The sequence below is a fragment of the Ixodes scapularis genome, unplaced genomic scaffold, assembly GCF_016920785.2.
Source record: "Ixodes scapularis isolate PalLabHiFi unplaced genomic scaffold, ASM1692078v2 PGA_scaffold8__174_contigs__length_109621045, whole genome shotgun sequence".
NCBI lineage: Eukaryota > Metazoa > Arthropoda > Arachnida > Ixodida > Ixodidae > Ixodes > Ixodes scapularis.
Window position 1 is genome coordinate 4923043 of NW_024609883.1, and position 24619 is coordinate 4947661.

General features: G+C 47.8%; 1 protein-coding gene across 2 annotated transcripts in view; it reads right to left on the bottom strand.

Moving 5' to 3' along the window:
* Positions 1 to 2020: 2020 nt before the first annotated feature.
* The window catches only part of LOC115308443 (carbonyl reductase family member 4), a 33318-nt gene continuing 10719 nt past the window's right edge, over positions 2021 to 24619 (bottom strand). For both annotated transcript variants that reach the window (XM_029966368.4, XM_029966367.4), the window contains 5 exons: positions 20035 to 20155; positions 19380 to 19526; positions 12410 to 12544; positions 2327 to 2466; positions 2021 to 2269 (listed from right to left, as the gene is read on the bottom strand). In XM_029966368.4, coding sequence (XP_029822228.1) covers positions 2231 to 2269; positions 2327 to 2466; positions 12410 to 12544; positions 19380 to 19526; positions 20035 to 20131 — 558 coding nt within the window. In that variant the 5' untranslated portion in view covers positions 20132 to 20155 and the 3' untranslated portion in view covers positions 2021 to 2230. The remainder of the gene's footprint in view (positions 2270 to 2326; positions 2467 to 12409; positions 12545 to 19379; positions 19527 to 20034; positions 20156 to 24619) is intronic.

Here is a 24619-nt window from a genome sequence, read left to right on the forward strand (position 1 = left end):
TCGTGCCGAAGTTTCGCCCGTCCAAACCAAAGCGCACGGTTCTGACTCATAGCATCTTCGATCAACTCGCACCGGAATCGCCCTGAAACCAGCACAGTGCACAGCGCTCCTCGATCGTGCAGCGCGACGTCGGTGCAACATCGAGGACAAACTGCGCCGCGCCGGTGCACCGCGGCGAGCTCCACCTTGCGTCACTTCACGTTTTGTTCGTTTTTTCTTGCGCAGGTCAGCGCACGGTGCCCGTCTGCTGTCAATCCCTTCTACTCTTTTACTCGCGGATTTGACGGTCCCACAGAAATAAACATCGTGGACGTGATTGCATGCCGATGGGGTAAAGAAGCGGGTGACAATTCCACATGTATATGTTGGCCATCATTATTGGTTCAAGAAAACGAAACACCAGATAATAGCTGTACCTCGCTGTCATCGAAATGCCTCGCGCCGCTTTCCACGAAGTTCGTGCTTTCCGGGCGCTCCTCGCCACCGCAGCAATCGCCAGTAATCGCGGCGATGGCGAGAAGCTCGTCGTCTCACCGACAGAAGACCCGAGGAAATCATCTAGTGCAGCTGCGAGACGTGTTCGTTTTTGCAAGATCGCCATCTCGATAGTCTGCGCGTCTGCTACTCCCGCCATCTTCTCGATTCCTGCTCCTGGCCGCAATGCCTGATGGGACTGCCCCCCCGGCGCACCACCGACTTTCTTGGTGCGCGTTGGGGCAACGAAAAGCCGCACCGGGAGGGTGCGCTTCGTTGATCGAGGACGTACGGTGCGCACCGGTGCACTTGATCGAAGATGAAGGGGCGCACCTCAGTGCCCCGGTGCGCACCGGTGCAGATGATCGAGGATGCTATCAGAAAGAGCGCCCGGAAACAGCAAAAACGCCACGAAATGCGTCACATCCGCAGCCGCACGACCTACAGGCGCAAAAAGAAGCGTTGGTTTAGATCGCGCTTAAAGCGCGAAACACATGTACGACGAAACCGTCCGAACCGACGTCCGACCGCGCAATACGACGGTCGGAGGCGAGGGTTTTCAACGCTCTCCGATGCTACGAAAACCCTTTTCCCCCAAGGTCATTCCGGCAGTCCGCACGTCGGATCGGAAGGTTTTCGTCGTACATGTGTTTCGCGCTTAACCCGGCTATTCTGTGTGGGAGCCGCGTGCGCTGCCAACTCGCCCACTCCCACGTCAATATCAAAACTGCAAGCCTCTCGTTTAGAAGTGAAGGAGCCATATCAGTATTTTTAGTGTCACGGGGTTCAACTCCATAAGCACCGACCAGACAAATCAGCTTTACAATTTCTTTCCAGGACCCCAGATCTCGAAGTCGGCGCCCCGAGACATCATCACCGAAGAGCGGTGCAGGCGGTCGTTCCCGTCGTCAGACCAGGAGGCACCGCCCTCCGCTTTCGTCCTCTGCCGGCTGGTCGGCAGCCGGCCAGGCGACGGGATGCCAACCTGCACCGGGCTACCCGCCGACCCCCGTCCTGGTGCTTCCGAATTGCAGCCTGCCGCCTCCTCCAGGCTACCCGTGCACCGCAAAACTGCCCGGCTACCTGGTGCAAGGGCACACGGTCTTCGTGCCAAATACAAGCCCGGCTCTCGTGAAGCCCCATAGCTGCGCAAGTGGTTACTCCAAGAACGCCGGACAGCGAGGCTACTACCGCGAGGAAGATCCTGCAAGAGGCTCGTCCACACTCGGCACAAAGCGGCGGACCAAAAAGCTCAAGAGAGAAGTGTGCCAGCGTCTCGGGGATGGTAGGTACCTTTGCCGCAAGAGGAATGGCCTCTGCCCACAAGTGTGGATTCCTGCAGCCTGCAAGACAGACAAGACAAGCCACGGAACTGCTGCGAGAATGCTGGGCAGGGGCTACTCCTCCACGCGATTTGTCTAACAGGTTTGTCCCACTCCCACAGGTACCCAGTGAGACGCCCCCGGATCCACGTAGAAGGACTGCTTTAACTTTGCACCCCCCGCTTTTTGTTGCTTGTTTTAAAAGTGAGAACAGTGTTCCTTCACACGATGAGAAAATTTTTATTTCCTCCGTTCCTTGCCATCAGCGGCTACCGCGACCTTTATGACAGTGTCTTGTTTTCTTTTGATATTGCGCCTGTGGACTCTATTGTCTCCTGGTTGCCGCCGAGTGGAGTGTCACATCATGAAAGCCACCACGCCTATTGACACAAAAAACGTGCCGCAAGTTCATTTCCGTCCTCCTTGGGGCTTGGTCAGAAGTTCAGCTGCAATCCCCCGTCGACAGAAACCGCCTGCGAAAGAAAGAGCGATGCCACGACTCGCATCGGCGAACGTGCTGCGGGTCCCACCTGGCCGGTCATGTAGCTGGCGCCCGCGAGGAAGTGGACCACTTCGGCCACCTCGTCCGCGCTTCCGGCCCTTCCAAGGGGGATGTGAGGACCCACCCGTTCCAAGTGTTCGGGCGTCGTCATCTGTGTTGCGATGAATCCTGCGACAGAAAGAAAAAAAAATTGCCCGCCCAATCTTGTCTTTTGCACTGAATGTGAGATTTATGGCTCCTTCTGAGCCTAGAGCTACAACGCAGGAAGATCGCCTGGCACAGAGGAGTCGCGTTTCTTGTGCCTATGCCATTTGTTCACTATTTACGTGCTTTGTTTACTTGCAGAGTCCCAGTAATTGTATTTATTGTAATCCAGCTTTTTCGTAAATAGTCAGTTTGAGCCTCGAGACGTCTGGGCAGAGAACGCACGTGCACACCACGATCGTGGCATGCACCTCTCACTAGAGGTAGGCGCTAGGCGATGTGCGGCATGGCAAAGCCGCTTGCGTCGGATTGGCTGCCCCTCAAAGAGGACGCACTTGCTGCACCTAAAGTAACTGTATATGCTCCGCTTTCTGCAACCAGAGTTACTCTAGCTGCGTCGGCCCGCAGGCGTTGCATGTGTATCACTGGGACGCCCTGTTCACGGTGCTTGGCGGCAATGTTGCGCGTGTGCCATTCGGGCGCGTGAATGAGCCGCCACAGACCCTAGTGATCCGAGTGATTAGAGTTCTTGTATAGAATCCCTACAAGAGCCAGAGTAGCGCGTTCATCCCCATAGCGCCGTCTTTCCTGCGCGGCACTTGGAGCCTGCTCCCCACGTGACTGAATTCGGCGAATAGTGGCGCCATGCGTTCGACGTGTGCGGCGTGCTCGAAAGCAGGGGGCGGGGTGCGTGCAACGTCTACTTTCCTGCACGGCATTTGAGTCTGCTCGTCACGTGATCAGATCTCAGCGAACAGCAGCGCAGCAGCATCTGGAAAAAGACACGCAACTCTAGCTATCAGTGATATACGCGCAACGCCCACTGACGGCCGACGCAGCAAGTGGGCGTTGCTGTGCGTGTGACGACCACGGTGGAAGAAATACATTTATGTGATGACTCTGGCCGCTCCTCCCCCGAGGAGGAGCGACCAGGTCGTGTTCGGAGCTAGTCTCGAACCAGGAGTAGTTCGTTCCGCACCGCCGCGGAGGGCGCTGAGCTATGAGCCCCATGGGTATGAAGTCCCTCCTCGTAGGCCACGGTGTCGGCGGCGTAGCGTGCTTGCCTTTTTCCCGGTGTGGTGTTGTGGTGGTGGTGTGCGGCCAGCGGCTGGCCTCGTGTTTTGCTTTGGTGCTGTGTCAATCACAGGTGCCACCATCGTGCACAAAGGCGAGCCTGAACCCGAAGAGGAATTAATGCTGTATACGGCTAAGAAAGACGTGCTTCACTACCAACTGCAATTTGGGGTGTTTCTTCCACTCTATCCTGAAGCCTCCAAAGTTCGGCAACTGTAGAGTAAATGAAAGGGAGAGGTTACTACATGACGTGTCAAATCTCAAAGCCCTGATCAGAATGGACGATAAAAGCCCGTTGTCTTCTCATATCGTTGACCAAGTGAAGACCAAGCTTAACAGTCTAAATTCTGTCGAAGACTGGGAATGGGAAGATGTCTGGACAGAAAAGGCTGAAGGAACCAAGGCTGTGGACTGCATATTATGTAACGGGGTTTTTGAGTGTAAAGATGGAGAAAAAAAAGCTACACGCTGGCCTGCATGCCGATCTGTTTTCAGCATCGAGAGGAACACTTCTGCTGAAGCAGTACTAACAAACGTGAAGAACAGAGGAGGCCCTAAACACCCCAACAGGAACCTTTTCCAGCTACTGAAGAAAGCGGAACAGCTCTTCGCGGAATACAAAAGCCACCAGAGTGTCTAGTGGGACACAATCGACAGTGCTCTTGACACATCCACAATAACGTTGTCCTGCGCTGAACACAAAGAAGAAACAATTGCCCAGTTGCTCCACTACTACATCAGCATGCGAATGCGACAACACTGTAAGCATATTACCATGAGTATTAACAAAAAAGCTCAAGAAAAGAAGAAATCAGCAAAGCAGTGCTCGTCTGAGTTTAGGAGTGCGGGCGAGAAACACAGGATGTAGGTAGTGGCACTCTTTGGTAGTATGCAGTGTAGGGTGACCACCCTCCTGCTAGCGAAATGCGGGACACGCGGGAGGAGGGAGATTTACGAACACGCACACCACGAACCGAAGCTCTGTTAACACGTTTAATATCCTGTGCTGTTTATACACCTGCATATTGCATTGCAGCAATTAAGCTAAAATCATTTTCACTCCCAGGGATATATTTTTATGTTATTAAATGTGTCGAAGTTGACAGCATAAAAATCATCTGCAGCAGAACTCAATGCATCGAGTAAACCTTTTTCAGGTTATTGTTTCCTGTCAACGCTTACTTTTATCAACATGGTCCTACACACATTTTTAACATTATTTTCTTTTTCGACAGTTGAGGCTTTTCACCTAACGTAGCTGTCTTAACTAAAGAAAAAGAAAAAAAGATTTCCACAGCAACCCTTTTGCATTGACACTACGATACGAAAATAATAACAATAATTTATATTTCAACTTCTGGGGGGCAATTTTTTTCTTACAATATTTTGCCACCAAGGGGAGAGGCACAACGGCGCATGCGCTTCGTATCTCCTGCAAGAAAAACGGTCGCTTCCCGCAATGCTTGGATCGAAAATGGCGGACCATTGCGATTCCCAGCGACCTCCGCGCTTCCCCGGCCGTGCCCCGTTGTTCGACAGCACCACGAGTTGCAGAGTGAATTTTACGAGAGTGAAATGTGAGACATTTTGAAGATTTGGGAATTTCTCGTGGGACACGGGACACAAGCCCTCAATGCGGGACAGTCCTGCGAGTTGCAGGACAGGTGGTCACTCTAATGCAGTGAATTCAGCTTCTGTGTACATTTTAGAGTAAAAATATTTGTCAGGCATTTTTTTTACCTGTGAGACAGGGTGACACAATATTGTGTGTATAGATTAAAAGTGATTGATGTCCTATAACCGCTACTACTGTTTGACTTTAAGTCACTTTGTCATCATTTCAGTCAGTATGTCATCATACTGTGTCATCATTTCAGCCACTGTCATCATAAATAAAAGTGTTTTCTACTCACATGGTTTGTATGTACCACAGCACCAGTTGACATTGTATGTATAAACCATTTGTAATGCTAATACCTTTCCGCACACGTAAAGAATTATTTAGGTTTGACTATGTAACATTATTATAATTTATTTTTTTTCAATAAGAAGGCAGGAGCAGGGCGGAAAAAATCCCTCAACCTCCTATAACGCCACGCAATGTGCGCAAACAGTTTACGGAACTGTTACCAAACATGCTGCCGGACAAAACATGCGAGCACGACCCAACTGTTTAACGGAATAATTTTAAATTACTCTAAATTATTGAAAGCCCAGTAGATTGTGTCGGGAAGTTTTATATTTATGTGTATTTTTGTCACATTGAGTCATCATCGGAATGTTCTCGTTTAGAAAACAGCCACCGCACGGGGGAAAAGGCAATCAGTGCCAATGTGCCAACATAAATTCATCATTTCACCACACAGTAGACAGGGACCGAGTAAAGAATGCACAATTTCCTTCCCAAGCCCTCCATACAAGCCTTCACAAGCCCATGTATACATGGGTGCCATCTGTCCCCGTGCGAGTGAAGCGCACTCGGTGCGCCGAACATAATGTGGTCGCTGTGTTGGACAAACAGTCATCACCTAAATGTATTTCCTCCACTATGGTGACGACGCAGCGTCCTGTTCGTGGAGCAGCCAATCCGGGGCGAACGCCGTTGGTATGTCGCGTATCGCCCACCGTTCCCCCTTAATCTACGGTTACAACGCCTACACACTTACACACCATTTACAAATATGCAACCCGGGGGGAGAGGTTGACACGCGCCCCACCGATACACCCAATACACCCGCCTTCCCCCACTTCGCCGGTGATTATAGCTCGCTTTACGGTTGCTAGGGCTGTGGCGCCATCCCATGGCAACGTTGCGAACTCTATAAACGGGTGAATGAACTCCGAGATCCCGAAGCGCGCATGCGACGGCTTCTCCAGTTATTTTACTTGCTCCCCGGCACTAGGAGTGTAATTTCGCTAACTCCGTCGCTCGTCACTAGGTGGCGAACCGTCAGCGAGTCGTCGGCGTCGCATGTAGAGATCTGCACAGGTACAAGCGAACCCGCAGGCCACGGGCCGGCCCAGCCCGTGGGCCCGGGCCGCGTACGGGCCTTGCATTGAAGTCTACAAGCCAAGCCAAAGCAACATGTTTTTGGGTAGCGTGTTTGGAGGTTTGAGAGAGGAGCCCACAGTGGGGGAGAGACAGGTGCTGAAGAATGTGCGTGTGCGTGTATGTTTTTGTATGTTTCGGTGTGCGTGCAACGAATGCTCGTCTAGAGGACTTGCGGTGCGGCGTTCCTTTTCGTCCCCGGCAGCACCCCCTGCACATACACGCCTACACAATGCGCACCCTCGCCGGCGTAAACCATCTGTACATAAGAGTGCGGGTGAAGAGGTTCCCCCGAGATGCTTTTCCTGAACAATTTCTTGCAGACCACCGCAAAAGACGGCAATATTGTTTTATATTTATTTTAGGTTGGACGCAGTGAGTGGGCAATTTAGAATTTTGTCCGTGTTTTGTCCAAAGCTCGTCGCGACTTTTTCCTTTCTTTTCAACTATGACATGATTTTGTTTACTCCTACTCGTCATTTTTGTATTTCTGTCCTTTCCGCACGGATTTGGTCGCAGAAAAGGAAAAGCAAGGTGATTTTTCTTAACAAGGTGCCTAAGCCTGCAGATTTTTCCAACTAACATTAGCAGCAAAAAAAAAAAAACTTACAGATTTAAGGTTTGGAATCTGCATTTAAACGAGGTTGAAGGTTCGATTGACAAATAAACCAGGTTGGAACAAGGTTAGGATTTATAAATGAACCAGAATTATGTTTTCTTATATCTCATATTAGCGGAAAACAAACAGCGCAAGGACAAGGACAGAGTAGAAGGCGGTAGACACACACAGCGCTGACTTACAACTGAGCTTTATTGGCACTGACAACCTGTATAAATACACAATTTGCCCTGCCCAAAAGCCAAGAAAAGAAACACAAGAGGAGGACTACACGTGTTCCTAGAGTCATCTGCAGGCGCCGTTGCTCTCCGATCTGAGTAGAAAAATACACTCCTTTTCCGTCAAGGCAAGTGACGGGGCACTAACACACTCAGAGCCCGATTGTCCAATGGCGCGGGCTTCTATAATCTCACGTGTCAGTTTATCTTTTTGTTTACTGATGACCGTGCATCGTTCAAAAACCGGAGTACATCCTCTCATTCTCTTTGCATACCAAGTTAGATCACAAAGTGCCAGCTACATAACAGGATGTGATGGTTTGTGCTACATGTGCCCAAAGCTAGAGAGTTACTAGAGAACTATCTACCAATTGAATCAGTATGTACGAATATCAAGAAGTTTATAAAAAAGTATGGCAAAATCATTGCGAGGCGGTTGTATCTTACCGCCATAATATTTGCCCTAAATGTGCTTATAGTACAGGCAAACAACAATATCACCTACATAATTTACGTAATAAATAATAACAAAATATGAAAAGAAGGATGATACGAGAATTGAACATTTGTCGTATCAAATCATATGCTCAGGATCGAAAAGCTACGTCAAACAATGTGCAGAGATCAAGAAAAAAAAAAGAAAAAAAAGTATAGCATGGTTATTTGTAGGGGTGTGCGAATACTCGAATATACAAATTCGAATCGAATAGAAAGTCCCCGAATAATTCGATTCACGAATCGAATTTCTAGTATTCGGTTACTCGAATATTCGATATATTCGGCCAAAGACGCGCGGTCGGCGCGGAGCTGGCAAAAAAGCCGTTTTTTCTCCCGACGTAAGCGCCGTGATGTTAGACAGACCATGCGAGAAACACCTCTTGGTCCTACCACTTCACAAAAATCTAACGCGCAGGTTAGAAAAAAGAAAAGTAACGAACGCCAGAAACTTTATAGCACACCGATTTACTCACGATCGTGACACAATCTATCCTTGAATCACAACCGAAACATCCCGTTTGCGCCGCCTCCAGAGAGGAATTGTTGGGAAGCCGGAATTCCGCGCCATGCCTAATTCTTTTCACGAGTAAAGCCCCTCGCTCCAAATTGAAGTGCCGATGCAAAACACTCTTGCTGCACTCACAGAAATCGGCAACTGCACGATCACAGAAAGAAAACCACGTTAGCCACGCCGATGAAAGCAGCCGAGTTATCACCGGCGTTCTTTTGGAACCGCAAGCGACGCAAGCCGCAAATTCCAATTCGGAACGAAACGGAACGGAAAAATAGTGTGCCTAGATTTGAGAGGGCTTCCAACCGTTCGATAGCCACGTTTAAATTACGAACTGCGAGAAGGTGACGAAAACACGAAAGCGCCGATTGGGCAAACGTCGAGCCTCTTACGTTTGCTCGCGGCTCGCCTTCTTCCTACGCGACAATACAACACTTGTGCACTTACGACCAATCTGCGCAGGAGCCGTCTCCGTGGTTTTAGTTTCGCTTGCTCCCCCTTTTAAAGCTAGGCTCTCTAAAGCAGGATAGATAGACGGAAAAATGAATGCATAGCGGCAGTTAGACGGTGACTAGCGCCACCTAACCACATTTTGTTTTCTTACTTCGAATTATATTGTTTAAGGGGGGACACTACCCAGAAAAAACAATTTCTGCAAAAAAAAGTTGATTTTGAAAAATGTCATATTTACATCCACCAACATCTAGAGAGTATTCCCAGAAAGTTTCATTAGTTTACACTGCATAGTTAATTTTTTATAAATTATTTTCGGTCCTCCGATGCTAAAGAAAAGGTAGAGGTTGGAGCACTTTGAACACATTTTTCTCCATTCCACTTTTTGGCATAAATTTCACTTTAGGAAAACTATTGTTTTGTTATTACGCAACTTGGATTCATTTTTTTTTAGTTTTTCTGGGGTGAACTTTTAAGGGGAAGATAACTATGAGCTTGTATTTTTTATTTTTGTCATTTTTCATGTTCAAGAACTAAAAGTTTGGACAAAGGATGGAAATCTAAAAAACTGTATTTGTGTTTATGTGGCTTTTTTGTCATGAAAGATGGTATAACATAGAAATATAGCTCCATAGTTATCTGCTCTGAACTGTCCTAATGCAATGTAACACATGAAAACAACAAATTTATAAGTAATTTCAAAACGATAGTTTTTAATAAGCAGACACGCCCACTTTTGTCTTTGAACGTTCGCAATTTTTTTCGTACTTCACCCAGGTTAACAAAAATTGGCAGAAATGTTCTCAACATCAACAGAAACAAGCAGTGTAAATATAATTTAAATCCGACAAGTGGTTCAAAAATTTACTGTTTTGGGTAGTGTCCCTCCTTAAAGGGATGATGAACTGAAATTTGGATTTAAAAAAAACAATGCTAGAGATGTAGGTTGAACGCTACAATCCCTACAACACTACTAGTAAGGCGATATCTCAAATAGACGGCCGTATTTTTGGAAAACAAAGTCGAGGTTGAACGAGGCCGACGAGAGCGTGACGTAGAGATATCTTGTTTCCTCCTCTCTTCGCTTCACTCCCTGAAGGCCGCGAGGCGGAGAAGACGCGAGGCCGTTCCCTCTCCTTCTCGGAAAAACATGACGTCAATATTCCTGCCAAATGCGCCCCTTTTTTTTTAAAAAAATACGGTCATCCGTTGGAGATATTGCTGTATGAGTGATGTTTTGGTGTTCGTAGCATCCCGCTGCACGCTTTTGCCGCGTGTTTTGGGGAATCCAGATTTTGGTTCAGCATCCCTTTAAGCCTGTTCACTCAGATTTAACACCTATTTGTTTATTTATGTGAAAGAAAATCCCGGGTGCCCTTTTTTTCCCTTAAAATAGAGACCAAGTATCGCAAAACGCCCCGTTTCTTAAATATACAGATATAAAAAAAAGTCACGGTGTTAGGTTGTGCTTTTATTGAGAAAAAAAAAAAGGCATGCGTGGCTGTAACTTTGGTTTTTTTGTGACGTTTAGGGCAGATAGATTATGTTTGCGCCATAAAATTGGATCTTTAGCGCCCAACGTCCAACAGCAACTGGATTCTTTTTTTCACCAGAACTTTTTTATTTTTTAGCTTTTGTTCAGCACAAGATGCATATTCTGCACCAGGCGCATACTCTACACATATAATAATCTCATTCGCAGCACACTTTGAAAAATTCCTACAAAACAATCACGTACTATTCAATATTCAATTCAATATTCGCCTTTTTTTTTTCTTGATTCGATTCGAAAACTGCTATTCGGTATTCGCACACCCCTAGTTATTTGTACTCATGGAATTTTTTTTTTTTTTTTTCTGTACGAAGCAAAATATTTTTAGGTGTTTTATTTGCGCTACAAGAGATGACTATGAGACAAAACATTCTACGCTTGTAATAAAGAAGTTTGTAGAGCCCTTCCTGGTCAACATAGGCATGACTATGACAGACAGGGTAGCGAAAGAAACTGCTTGAAGCCACTGCATTGCAAAGTACTTTGTGTCTAAACTAAAAATTCAAGGCTTGGAATCTGTAAATATACCGGGTTGAAATACCGAATAAACCAGGTTGGAACAAGGTTGGAATTTATAAATAAACCAGAGTTCTTTTTCTTGAGATCCCATTGTCTGTTTGCATATCAATTAAGTTACATCACAAGGGGCCCTAATCTGGACACTTGACGAGAAATCTGGCGGGCGTGATTGGCCAACGCCGCCCTTGACCTTGGCGCCGGCCAATCAGAGCCGTGGGATTTCTCGCCGACTTTTTCGCCAAGTGTCCAGATTAGGGCCCAAGGTGCATAACGAGATGCGGTGGTCTGTGCTACATCTGCCAAAAACTAGACGTTTATAAGACAACGCCCCACCTTTTGAATCAGTACTTACAATTATCACATAGTTCATAAAAGAAAAAAGGGTGAAATCATTGCAAGGTGGCTGTATCTCGTTGCCACAGCTTTTTCTCCAAAGCTGGGGTCACACTGTTTATGCATCATACAAAAAACAGTCTGCAAACCGATTCAAAGTCGAGTCACCACGAGATCTGAGCTTCGAATGCCGCAAGGCAACGAGTCCAGGAGACACTTGGCAGGCGGCATTTGAACCACGGATATCGTGGTGACTGATATCTGCACACTGTCGTTTGTATAATGTATACGCAGTGTGACCCGGGCTTAGATATTTCTGGTACAAGCAAACACCGCAATATGACCCGCAAAAATTGCGTAATAAATATTAAAAATATTAAAAGGACAACACGGATTGCACTATATAGTATCAAACCTCTTGCTCAGGCTCAAAAAGCTACGTCAAACAACGTGCAGAGATAAAAAAGAAGTGCAACAGGATCATTTTTATTTAGGGAAATCCAATTTTTTTATGTACAGAGCTAATTTTTTTCTGGACATTTTTACACGCACTACAGATTGCAGTCAAATATATCAAAAGGCGCGCTTGTAGCGCTAGCCGCCACATGTCCAGATGAATATCTCAAATTAAATAAGCATCGCAACTTATCTGTTTGCCCAGAGCAGTTGTTCACCGTTCTACCACAATACATAAAAATCTGTATGTAGAAGTAACAGGAACTCGACGTAACAAGACTTTTTCTTGGACTCTTCTGCCTCGTGCCGTGCTGTCAACGAGTGGGTTGAGAGCGCCTTTCCGCGGAGAGACGCCGTCTCCTTCACTTTTTCCCATTACGCCCTCTCCGCACGAATGGGACGGCCGGAGAAGCATTTGCACGCTTCTCCGGCACTTTGAAAAATATGAATATCAAGGATTATCTCGAAGCGAACATCAAATAGCATACAATTCGAAACGTTGAATGTTCGCACAACACTAATATACGTACATCTAAACAAAAATTATAAGTAGCGACAGATGTTGCACCACATCTACAATAATGGCAACGAGGGAAGTGTCCATATAGAAATACCATGGCGTTACCTGGCACCAGGAGGTTGACGGTGATGTTGCGGGAGGCCACTTCCTTGGCCAGCGAGCGCGTGAAGCCCACCAGGGCGGCCTTGCTGGCGCCGTACACCACCTGACCCGCATTGCCTCGGTCACCCACCACGCTGCCTGCAGTATTTAACACCACCGGATAAAATACCCAGCTGGCTTTCTTTTTGCCACTCCTCAATGGGCATTCTACATGCCTCTTCGCACTTTTGTGGGCACCCAGAGAGAACAGGGAAAAATGCCTGACCGGTTGGAATCCCCACTGGGAGTCAACTGGTCCCGACGGGGACCAACTGGGACCATCTGAGATGTGAACCGTGACCAGTTGGGGGCTTAACCGGATGCCACCATTCCAATTGCTTTACCATTCCCAGTTGGGGAACAAGCAATTGCCAGCTGGGAGCTGTTATGGGACCAACCGGTTGGCGGATAGATTCCCAATCACGAGTGCATTCCAAACTCGGGACTACGGGGGGTTCCGATTTTTGCCTAATAGAAAAATATTAAAGACGTTTACAATTCTCTGTAATGCCGAATTAGAGCGCAGCTCTAGAGGAGGAGGGGAGGGTGTGCCCCTCCTCCTCACCTGCTTCCTTCCCATTTAGAGGGAAATTTTCGCTAAATATTTTGCTAAATTTAGTTAAAATTTCTGTGCTAAATTTAGCGGGAAATTCAGCAAACATTTTTCCACTACATTTAGTGTGAAATTTAGCGAAAATTTCCCCGGTAAATTTAGCGAGAAAATTTCTTGCTAAATTTAGTGGGAAAATTTAGCAAAAATTTTCCCGCTGAATTTAGAGAAAATATTTCCCCGGTAAATTTAGTGGGAAAATTTTCTCGCCAAACATTCACGCATGAGTCAAAATGGATTCTAAAATAAAAAGGAGCTTATTATTTGAAGCCTATCTATGCTAGGCTACTGGGCCAAGTGACCGAGAGAGAAGGGCATGTCTTTCCAAGCATCATTGAGGGCCAATTAAAGCTGCTCCCTGCCATTCTCACCTTGGCGGCAACTTGGGACGGCAGGGCGTTTACGAGGGAAGGAATTCCTTCTCTCTTTAGGGCTACTTCTTCCTGGAGCTCTTGACACGTGACCCTTCCCCCAAGCCCGCGGGGCTTGCTGCCGGGATCCGTCGCCATCACCGAGCAAGGGCACGTGTCTCCGATTCAATGCGCACCATCCGCAATGGTTACAGGTAGCTACGAGCTGGGACGTCGGAGCAGCCAGGACGTCCACTCTAGTCCGCTCGTTAATGCTCAGAGAAGAGGCACTACCTTCGGTATAAGGGGACCTTACGTGCTGTCAGGCACAAAATCTGAAGCCGTATAGAGGGAGGTAGTGAGCAAACCTCTTACGAATGGAGACGTCCCATTAGAATGAAAACGAAGCCGAATGAGATTAACATATTGCCGCGTGCATGACCGAGAAGGAACGCTCCTTCGTACATCTAGAAGATTCGTGTTTTCTCTTACCCCGAACGTAAAAGATCAGGAGGCCAGAATGCCTAGTCAGCCTCACCCTAGCTCACTCTTGAACATTCTAGGTCTAACCACGGCCACTCGATGCACGCACAAGGTGCGGCCAGCCGCGTCAAGCCTCCCTACACGGGCGAGAGCGGGAGGCTGGAGTTTCCAGTCGCGGCCGTTATTTTCGCGGGGGCGCTGCTGTCCGGGCAGCGCCGGCAGTCGGGGAAGACTCGCCCACGCCGGGACGCGTGCAGCGGAGTGAGTAAATCGGGCATGTTTGCGATTTATTTGTTACGAATTTGCCCCTGCAAGTGTGCGCCAGTTGCCAAGGCTTTGGAAGGTGTGTTTCTTGTGCGTAACGCAATGCCGCGAAACTGTTGTGTGCCCTTGTGTGGCACAGCCACTAGAAAAGATCCCGGTATCGGGTATCTTGAGTTTCCCTGTGACCCGGAACGTCGGCTAGCATGGCTAAAGAACATTTCTCGAGAAGGACCAGGTGGAAAGGGAAGCCAGTGGGAGCCAAAAAACAGGTCTCTGGTTTGTGCCCCACATTTTACTGAGGACGATTACAAAAAGACGGCGAAACTGTGGGTCCTGCTTCCGTCCGTAGTTCCGACCCAGTTTCCCAACTATCCGCAGTACATGGGAAAGGAAACACCCTCGAGGCAACCACAGTGATGGCAGCTTGGTAAAAGGGGCGGCTGCCAAACCCGAAGACTTAGCAGAAAGCCCAACTATAAATGAAGCTCACCTGCTTTCCGGTCGCGATGAAAGGAAAACTCCAGCTCCTGATGCCTGCATAGAAGTGTGGAGCGAGAATGCTTCGCTTGGTGACGAGGCATGCCAAACCTCGCTAGCCTTGCACACATGACGGACGAGCTAAAGAAAACAGAGCACCGACTCAAAGTGCAAATCGCACTTCAGAAGAGCGCGCTTCAAAAACCCCAAGCCAAGCACGACGAGATCAAGGAGCAGCTTCGAGGTTATGAGGACGACAAGCAGATCCAAGACTTCAGGCTGTTGTTGGAAGCTGCCGAGGAAGGTGATAAGACTGCTTCGTTTATTAAATCACCAGCTTCAGCAACAAGAAACCGGTCTACTCTGAAGGCATCCTGAGTTGGTTGGTCCGGCTTATTATTCTTAATTGCGTCTGGGTGCTACTGAACAGGCAGTTGATAAGCTATAAAGTTGATTGCGATAAATTGTAAAAGTAAGCGCCGACAAAGATTATCATAAACTCTACTACAGGTTTTACTTGAGCTAGTTGGTACATAATTGAATAGGGTCAGCTGAACAATTACAGATTGTTCAGCTGACCCTATTCAATTATGTATCAACTATGTAGCTCATTTGACCACCATCGAAGACGGTGGTCAAATGTGCGTGAGCACCCTGTCTATCACAATCTACGCAAAAGACGCGAGACGTGCCAAGAGCCGCATAACACCCTATTGGGTGCAGCGCGCGGACATGGGGGATGGCTTTTATCACTGCCTCTAGTGAAAAAGAAAAAGGAAGACGAAGGAGTAGTAAAGGAAGCATGTTGATAGTCAGCCACGTGTATGTCTTCTCCTCTCACGGTTTTTCTAATTTCGAACTGTTCAATGGTAAAGTTGAGGCTTGGGCGAGTTAGTACATACTTGGGAATTAAAAACAGCGCGAAAAGACAAGGACAAGACAAAGAAGTGACACGGACAGCGCTACGTCCGTGTCACTACTTTGTCTAATTCTCGTCTTTTCGAGCTGTTTTTAATTCCCAAGTAACTGCTCAGCTGACCCTATACAATTATCATTAATATTAGCGGAAGAAAACTAAATATTCAAAATGCTGTTTATGTGACTGACCGTAAGTGGTCAAACATATTCGATAAAAGACAGTATTTTTTGTAAGCAAATAATATGACACATGGATCCTCCATGAAAGTGAACATCAATGAATGACCTGAGCGATGAAAGCCGCCGCTATGGTGGGCCATTCTGGTGATTATCCCTGTGCGGCAAGCTGACCGTGTGTGCCGGCAGATATGTTTAAACCCATACTGAATAAATTTCATTTGTGCTCCGCGTATCAAGTACAGCTCTTGTATCCTGAAAATAGCCAATACAAAACATTCCCCACGCACATTCGTGTGCAATGTCGAGGCGATAAATGCACGTTAACGCACGTGTTTGGTCAGGCGGCCGCCGCGCTCCCCGTGCGGAGCTCCCTTGCGAGCCCTGCCCAGCCCGGAGCAGTAGCGCCGCAGCGGCGGCGCAGCGAACTAGGCGCCTAACGCCGTTTTCGGCAAACACGGCTGGCCGCACCTCGCGCATGCATCCAGTGGCCGTGGTCTAACGTTCAAGATAACGAGTGTAGTGGATAAGGATCGCCGACTCACTGAGTCTCTCCCAACCACCATGGACTCTTTCGCCAGCACTTCAATCTGCATTACAGCAAACTCCAACACCCCCCTCTCGCCCGTTCTGTACTTGTACTCATTTATCCCTTGTTCGGTGGGAACAGCGCTAAAAGACGTAGGAACACAGCGAGAAGACATGCAGGCAGGGCGCTGCCCCGTCTGTGTGTTTTCTTGTCCCGTGTTCTTCGTTCTGCAAAGTCCCGCGAGGAGTGGAGCGGCGGCTGCAGGCGGCGTTGGAGCGGGCAGCAATGAAGTCGTCTTCGGCAGGTCGGCGTCTGTTACGAAGACGACGAAGTGGACGACCCCAACACCTACTAATCCAACGTAGCCTAGCGGAGGAGTTGTCTACGCCGACAGCGACATACAGCTTCTGGTGTACTGCTCGACCTCAACATGTCAGGGTAGACGGAAACGTCCCGAGAAGGTCGAGCCGGCAGCTTCCCGGACCGACGAGTTGCTCGCCCGTGGGTTGGTCCAACGAGGCAGCACATCCCGGAAAAGAGCGGGTGACGACAGAAACGTCTGCGCCAGAGTCCAGCTTGCACCGGAGGGGGCAGCTGTTGACGTTTCCAACGGTGTTCCGGCCGGGCTCTTGCAATGATTCCTTGGAGTGCAGCTGGATGTGGCCGAGGCGCTTTGTTTTTAAGCGGAAACATGCAGTTTAGAGAAGCTCTTTTTAAAGAATGTCGTTTTACCGACCCCAGTTTATCGAATTCCTTTATAGAAAAACCTAGTTTGGAGAAAATGGCGATGAGCCTCCTTTTAGCGAATTTGGCCTCCGCGAAGCTGCTTGTGGGGATAGGTCGGGTCGGTTAAAATTTTTGTAATGACCCGCCGCAGACTGTTGCCGCGAAGCGGCCTAAATGCGCGGCAGCGGGTGGGCGAACACACGCTCCAGTGGTACATGTACGAAGTCAGGAAGCCTTTTATTAAAGCGCGTTCCTTTTCGTTAAATGGTGTTTCTCTAAACTGAGCCTCTGCTTTCTCTAAACCGAGCTTTAATAAAACGTGCCCATTCTCTAAACGTGTTTAGATGAAAGGGCGTTCGATAAACCATAGTAAATCCATTTTCAATCGGCAAACAGACGCAAAATATTGCTTTTTTTGACAATGGTTACACGCAGCTCTCCCGGCTGGACACTCGGAACGTGAGTTACGTGCGTTGCCGCAGTAGTCGCACGACGCCTTCAACCCGCGAGGCTGGCTGTCCCGGCCGTGGCCCCGGCTTCGAGAAGGATCTACAACTCTGGAGGCGAGTGCCATCTTGGCTGGCTCCCTCGATGCACCGTCAACGTTCAGGGGACTTGACTGCGAAGCCTTTGCTCGACGTTTAGGCGAAAGTCTCACAGCCCGACGACGCACCGGTCTCGTACGATGCGGTCCTCCACCGCCGGTGCCGGATAGTTGCACTGTTTAACAAGGTTACGCAACGCCGTGAAGAACACGTCGACGGTCTCGCCCGCCAACAACTGTGGGCGCTCGTGGAAGCGACTCGACTCGTACACCTCGTTGACAAGGTGCACAAACTAGCCCGTGAGCTTTGCTGAGACGTCGGCGTACGAGCGGTAGGCCTCGTCGTCCAGCATGATAGACGAAAGTACTACACGAGCTTGGCGACCCCTGCAGTATAGGAGGGTGCGCACCTTGGTTTCTTCGGACGCGGCGGACAGGCCCGATGCCAAGGAGTGATCTTCAAATTGCTGAAGCCAGGCAGGCCACCGGCTGGCTTCGTCAAACAGGAACGGCGGCGGGGACCGGAGCGAGAAGGCAGCGGCTGTTGGCAGGAGCGGCGAGACAGCGAAAGTTCCCAGGGTGTCTGGCATCGTGAGTCACTTTGGACCATGCTTCCGACACCATGAAGTGGTCGCGTAGAAGCGAGGCGCAGTTCCGAAAGCACGGGGCTCAGGGGCGAGCGGCCGGGGCGGTCGAGAGTGAGGAGAACCGCCAGCCAAGTGAGCCGATCAAAAAAAAAACCCTTTTATTACGCGTGGCGTTTATAAATAAAATCATCACTGAAAGCAGACACCACAATTTAGATACAATTTGGTCGCTACATTAGCACCCTCTACAGCTAATGCTCAAAACTACCGTATTTATTCGAATATAGGTCGACCTTTTTTTTTCGGAAATGTTGTCAAAAATTAAGGGTCGACCTATAATCGTGACCAAAAAATTTCGACCTAATTCGCGACCAAAATTTGAAACGTCGCGGTAGAGCCGCGCGGCTTCTTGTTTCAAAAAGCTTTTGATGCACAAAAACAACCGAACAGCAGCAGCCGACAGCCCGTGTCCGCCGGCCATGGCTCTCGCGCACATTCCCTCGGCGTCGAGTTTCGCTATCACGCCTGTAGCGTTCCCCTCGCTGGGCAAGGGGGAAGGGGAGGGAGAGGAACGCAATGCGCCATGCACTTTGCCCTCCTATGCGCTCCATTCCTCTCTCCCTCGCAAACGCGCACACACACACAAAAAAAAAAAAAAAACGGAGGTACTTTAGTTTTTTTTTTTTTTTTTTTTTTTTTTTTCGGCGGGTCGCGTGTTGCTCACGGGGCTCGCTGCGTTGCTCATGTCTTTGTATTTGGTCTTTCGTTGCTCGCCCGTCTCCACCTTCTTTCGTTTCTTCTTGTCGTCATTTTACAACGGTGTCAGTGAGGTATTGTTGGGAATTTTCGAGGATGTTTACCAAGCTGTCGAAGCTTCGGACGATGATATGTCCGGAAGTTCTGACGATGAATAAGTTTTTGACATCGCCCTGTGATTTAGCTGAGAGTGCTGTAAATAAAGGTTTGTTTCTTTTGCCCTAACTTTCCCCTGTTCCTTAAATACAAAAGGTCGACCTATATTTGAATTATTTTTTTTTATTCTCGGTGGGCTCAATAAATAGGGGTCGACCTATTTTCGTGGTCGACCTATTTTCGGGTAAATACGGTACTCACCAAGAGGGCACCCCATTTCCATTATGTTTGTACACGAATAAAGTCGCAGCAAAGCAGCTGGGTATTCGTTCACGGCCCTCGGTCTTTGGAGTCAGTTTCTCTACATTTCATCACTTCCACTATCAAAGCAGACGGCCTCACTGGCAAAAACGTCACCTATGTTGACGATGCTGCCTTCCCGCCGCCTCAGCATGTGCTTCAGAGCCGCCTTGGAGCAGAAGATGGCCCCCATCAGGTTGGTGTCGAGCAGACGACGCATGTCGGCCTCAGTCGTCTGCAGCAGAAGCTTGTCGACAACAACGCCTGCAGGGAGTGTAGGCGCTGCACAATCAACCGATGTCCCATCCCCTTCCCTGGGAGAGCCAAAGTTCTCAACCGCTCATTAGACAAACATTATCTACGACAAGAGATGTTTTATCCGTTTGCGAGTTCACGATGGGCAGTATTTCGGTGAGAACTTCTCATCCACAGATGGACAGAGAGAGAGGTTTCGTGGTTGCCCACGCGATTGTCCCGAGCGTTTCTTTGTCCACCGTCGGACGTCGGCTCGTGTACGGCACCAAGATGGCTCGAGATTTGCGAAGGAAGCGCGGGTTGTCGATCGCTTCCTTCGTAAAATAGCGGACGTTCCCCAACTTAAACACTCGTTCGATCGCGTCACCTGCAGTACTCGATTTGTAGCGGATGACCCGGCTTTTCTTTCGGTTTTGCGAGTAGTTAGCTGCGATATCTTGGTTCGCTCTCCGTGACACTAGAACTCGCTCTGATGGCGACCAAACGGGAGCTCGAGTGCCTCTCCCAGCCGACTTGCCTGAGCAGTTTACCAGGTACCTGATGGGGCCGACGTTCTGCTCCGTCCAGCCGACAACCTCGCGAACGCTGTCTTCCTCCCGCACGTCGCAGCACATGCCTTTGACCGGGGCATGTTGTCCCTGCAGGGCAAGCAGCAATGTCAGCATTCACTTTCTCCGACAAGGGATTGAAGAAAAAAAGAAAAATTGCGGTGGCTTGGCTCGGTTACGGCAGGATATACGTAGCGTGAGCTCATGCACACAAAATGAGAGACGCTATCAAGCTGCTCCGGTGCAGCGTCAGACTTGGCTACTGTGCAATGAAAGCGCACAGCTGGGCACGTTGTGGCACCAGTGCACCTGCCGCGGGTATGACGTCACTCCTCTGGAATCCGCAGACCGGCGAGGCAAGCGCGGCGGCGGCGGCTCTAGTATGTTGTGTGACATCACTGCTCTTCGCGCAAGCGCAGCACGGAGCACAGCTCATTATGCGAATCACACGAAACTGCTCAACCTTAGCCAGTGTAGCTCACGCTACAAAACATTCTCGGAGCACCGCATGCTACGGCTCCTGGTGGCATAGACAGGGAGGGTTGCCCGTCTTCAAGGTTTATTTTACTTCAAATTCGAGGCTGTTTGTTCGGGGTTCGTTTTCTTTTCTCCGCAGATTTTGTGCATTTCAATGTTAGACAAGAACTCGTGAAATGCAAATCTGCATATGACGATTTGGCAGCCACAAATTATTTATATCAGTCACCTCGAGGACCTCGAGGAGATTGCACGAGGGTGGGGTTATGCAGAAAAATGTTCTAAAACCCGCGGAAATTTAAAAAAAAAAAAGTTCCATTAAAGGGACACGAACACACCCCAAAAATTTGGTTTTCATTTTTTGCCAGGCAATTTATTATGGTGTCGGAATACTATCCCTTTAATTATTTTGCTACAGAGTCACATATTTTTTTAATAAAGCCAAAAAACGCAACTGCTTGAAACTGAAACCGAAGCCGAAGCCCCCGCACCGCACGGAGAAGTGGAGAGGAGAGAGTGAGTGGCGGAAATCACGTGGCTGCACCCAACCGTACGATTTTTTTTTTTTCTTCCTTGCGCAGCACGATCCGTTCGCCGTGCGATTCCTTTGCAGAATTATGTTTGTTCCGCTCGCTGTTCTGTACTTCAAGATGAGTTGTTTTGTACATTGAGGAGTTGGGAGATGAGTAGTGAGTGCCCGTGCTGAATTCCCGTGATCGGCTCCGAAAAGAATACTCCCAAGATGTTGCATGGAGAGCTGCCTCCCATGTCCTGCATCTGAGAGTGGCATTGTGCAGCAGAGTGCACAAGTTTCCGAAAGATCAACGGGTCGGGATCGATGGCTGGCTCCAATTCCTGTAGAACAGTTACGGGAAGCTCGGAAAGCGGGCGCTACCCGATTCATATGCTCCTTGCATTGTGTAGAAAGGAACTACATTCAGTTCGCAGGTGTCAAAAATGGAAACTCATACCACTTAGTTTGGCGATGTATCGTCCACAACAATTGTTTATTTCAGCAATAATTGTAGCAAAAAAAACAAAAAAAGAAACGTAAACATTGCAAAATGTTTGAAAAAAAAAAAGATGGTACGCCCACACTAGGGATCGAACTCATGCCCGCTGCATGTGAAGCGGACGTCTTCCCACTGAGCTACAAGCCACAAAAAATGGGCTTCATTTTTTTTATATTTTTAGTACTGACTGTGTGCCTTCAATGACCCACGACTTTAATTAAATTTTAAAAAATAAAAAAACCTTCGAAAAATGGCCAGTGACCATGGAAAAAAGAGTGAGCGCGACTCAAACCGGCCAGTTCTCGATTGGCGGTTTTCGGGCGGAAAAAAAAAACGAATTTCGAGCCGCAAATTCTGTATGCTGTTCTGGGTAGTTGAGCTCTCATATGTCGCGTACAACTAAAAACCTCGGCGAGCATAAATACCCTGTCAGTGTCCCTTTAAGGGAAGGCAGAAAATTGGCCATAGACATTACAAATCTACATCTCTAGAGCTTCCGGTGCTCCTTTGAGTTGCCAAGTTGGAGCGTGGAATTGGCGAGTCTATCTAATCTTCGCATGTTTTCAGCATTATCGCTGAAGGTGTAATACCTTCCGACGTCGAGTCTAAACCAACGGATAAAGCGCATACATTTCGTGTTTAGAATTGTTGGGGCAGCTAAATATTGATGCGTACGAGCACCCACATACAATGTGAAACATTTTGAAGTATCTGACGCGATACATAAATATGGACTGAAATCTTTCGAGGCTAGACAAAAAGTTGCTAGGTTAAAGATTTTTTTACAAGATCTTTAGCAATGAATCTGCTTCAGACAAAAAACTATACTTAGGGTTTTGTGTTGTTGGTTTTCATTATTTCCAGATTCAACATACCGTAAAACTCTTTATTTTTGCGGCCCCCATTTTCGCCAATCAGTCACAAAGGACATAATTGCGGCCACTAAATTTCACGAATTCCAGGCATCTGAACTGAAACTCTTAAGAACCGAAATTTTGATGTGCCCTTAAATTTCACAAATTTTTCAATTCGCAACAATTAAGGGTTTTACAGTACTTTTTCCGGTTTTTAACAAGAAAGTTTTTTTTCATATATAATTCTTACATATTGAAGTTCGCGTGTCTTCAGTCCAAAAGCATATATATGGTCCTTCGTTTGCGTGTCTTTCTGTTAGTACTGGGCGAATATTTACGAATGATTGCATTTAGCACAGCGCTCTCAGAGGGAGTTCACAATAGACCCTTTTCAAATTCATTGCCATCTGCTGGCTCAGAAAAGCAGTTTCTCGTTCGAGAAACTAATGGCGGTCAAACAATCGAGCACCGTCACTTTCGCACGTCAATGGAAGGTGAGTTAGTTCTCGGATCACCCGATAAGTCGTATCCAATTGGTGCGTCTCGTTGTACCGACGTCTCAACGTGCGGGCCTCGCAAATCCTCCGCTCGGTAGCTTCTTCAACTTCCAAGTAGGCCGCAATGGGACCTCTTCCAAAGTCCATCGAGCAACATTGGCGGTCGCCACCGCTTGGACGCCAAGCGCGTGACTGGATCCGAGTCCTCGCCCAATGAGGACGCAGAATTCGTTTTGAATACGAGCCTAGTTGACGCCCAAAGCTGACGCAGCCCTTGAGTTCCATACATGCTCAGAGTGTGCACTTTTGGAAAGGGTCTATTAGTTGGGCACAGATGCATATACTGAGACAATGATAGTTGCCGGACTGAATTTAAAAAACGGGCCATATGAACGGTGAAAATTTGCAACCTATGTGATTTGGCCCAAATTTTAATGAGACAAATTTGTGTAATAGCATAATCTGTAGTGTAATGTTATGTAATAGCATAACTAACAAGCACAATCTGTCCCAGTAATGCGTAGAACACTAAAATAATTTTGGAAAACCTAAGCAGACAAGTACAGATGAGGCAGATATTGACATCTGCCCTACCCAGGGTGAACAGGAACCTCGAGTTGCAGTGGTATTCCAGAGAGAAATTACTTGATACGATTGTAATCGACCAATGTAGCCTCGAAATTTCCTATTTTTATGCACATCCATTATTTTTTGTTCATAAGAGTCAGGTTTGGGGAAGACTGCTCGCGCAACGCCCACTCGAAGCTCCCTTTCCGTACGAGCGGCCGTGCATTTAGGTAGGATCGAAACTGACAAGCTTCTGATGCGAAGTACAGTGAAACCCGTTTAAAACGAACCCACCTACAACAATTTATTGCCGATATCGAACTCACAGGAAAGTTAAATAAAAATGCATCTAAAAAGTACTTTTTATAACGAACAACACACTGGCTATATCAAACTTTTTCCCCCGGGAAGGCTTCCAAAAAAACGTAAACAATTGTCTTCTAGCCTGTCCCTTTCCCCCCCAAAAAAGTAGGAAAGAAAAAAGAAAATTTCAGAAGCTCAAGCCACAAACGAAATTGAGCGAAGAGAAGTGATTCAGAAGGAGAGAAAACTAAAAAAACACTCTGCACGGACACGAAAAAAAAACAAAAAAACTTTTCATCCCAAAGCGGTTGTCTACGAAGAGAATGTTTCAGAAGGGGAGATAAGCTAAAAAAAAAACAAAGTCTGCACGCGTGCAAAAAAATAAAAAAAATTCCAGGCCGTTGTTACAAGGCGGAAGTGAAGAGATGAGAGAGAAAGAGAAGCTCTACCCTTACAACGAATGCATCGTGGAAGTTCGTTGTAAATGGTTTCTGCTATATGGAATTACTAGCTATACTGAACTGATAGTAGCATTTCCTGCTGTTCGTTATAAACAGGTTTGACTGTACTACGGTAGCTCAAGCTGACAAATCAGACAAATGCGGGTAACACTGGTACTACATTTCAAAGCTCCGCACACTTTCTTCGATTCACGAAACTCCGCTTGCAAGGCTTGAATCTTGTCATTGGCTCTGATAAGAACTTGACAATGCCCCGCCACGTTGAGAAGTGGAAGCACATTTTGGACAATTCAAACAGTCCAAACCCAATGTCAAAAAAGGCTGGGCCTTGACACACAAACCTCCAAAAGATTGTTTCTTGTTGATCCCTCCTCAGCATAAA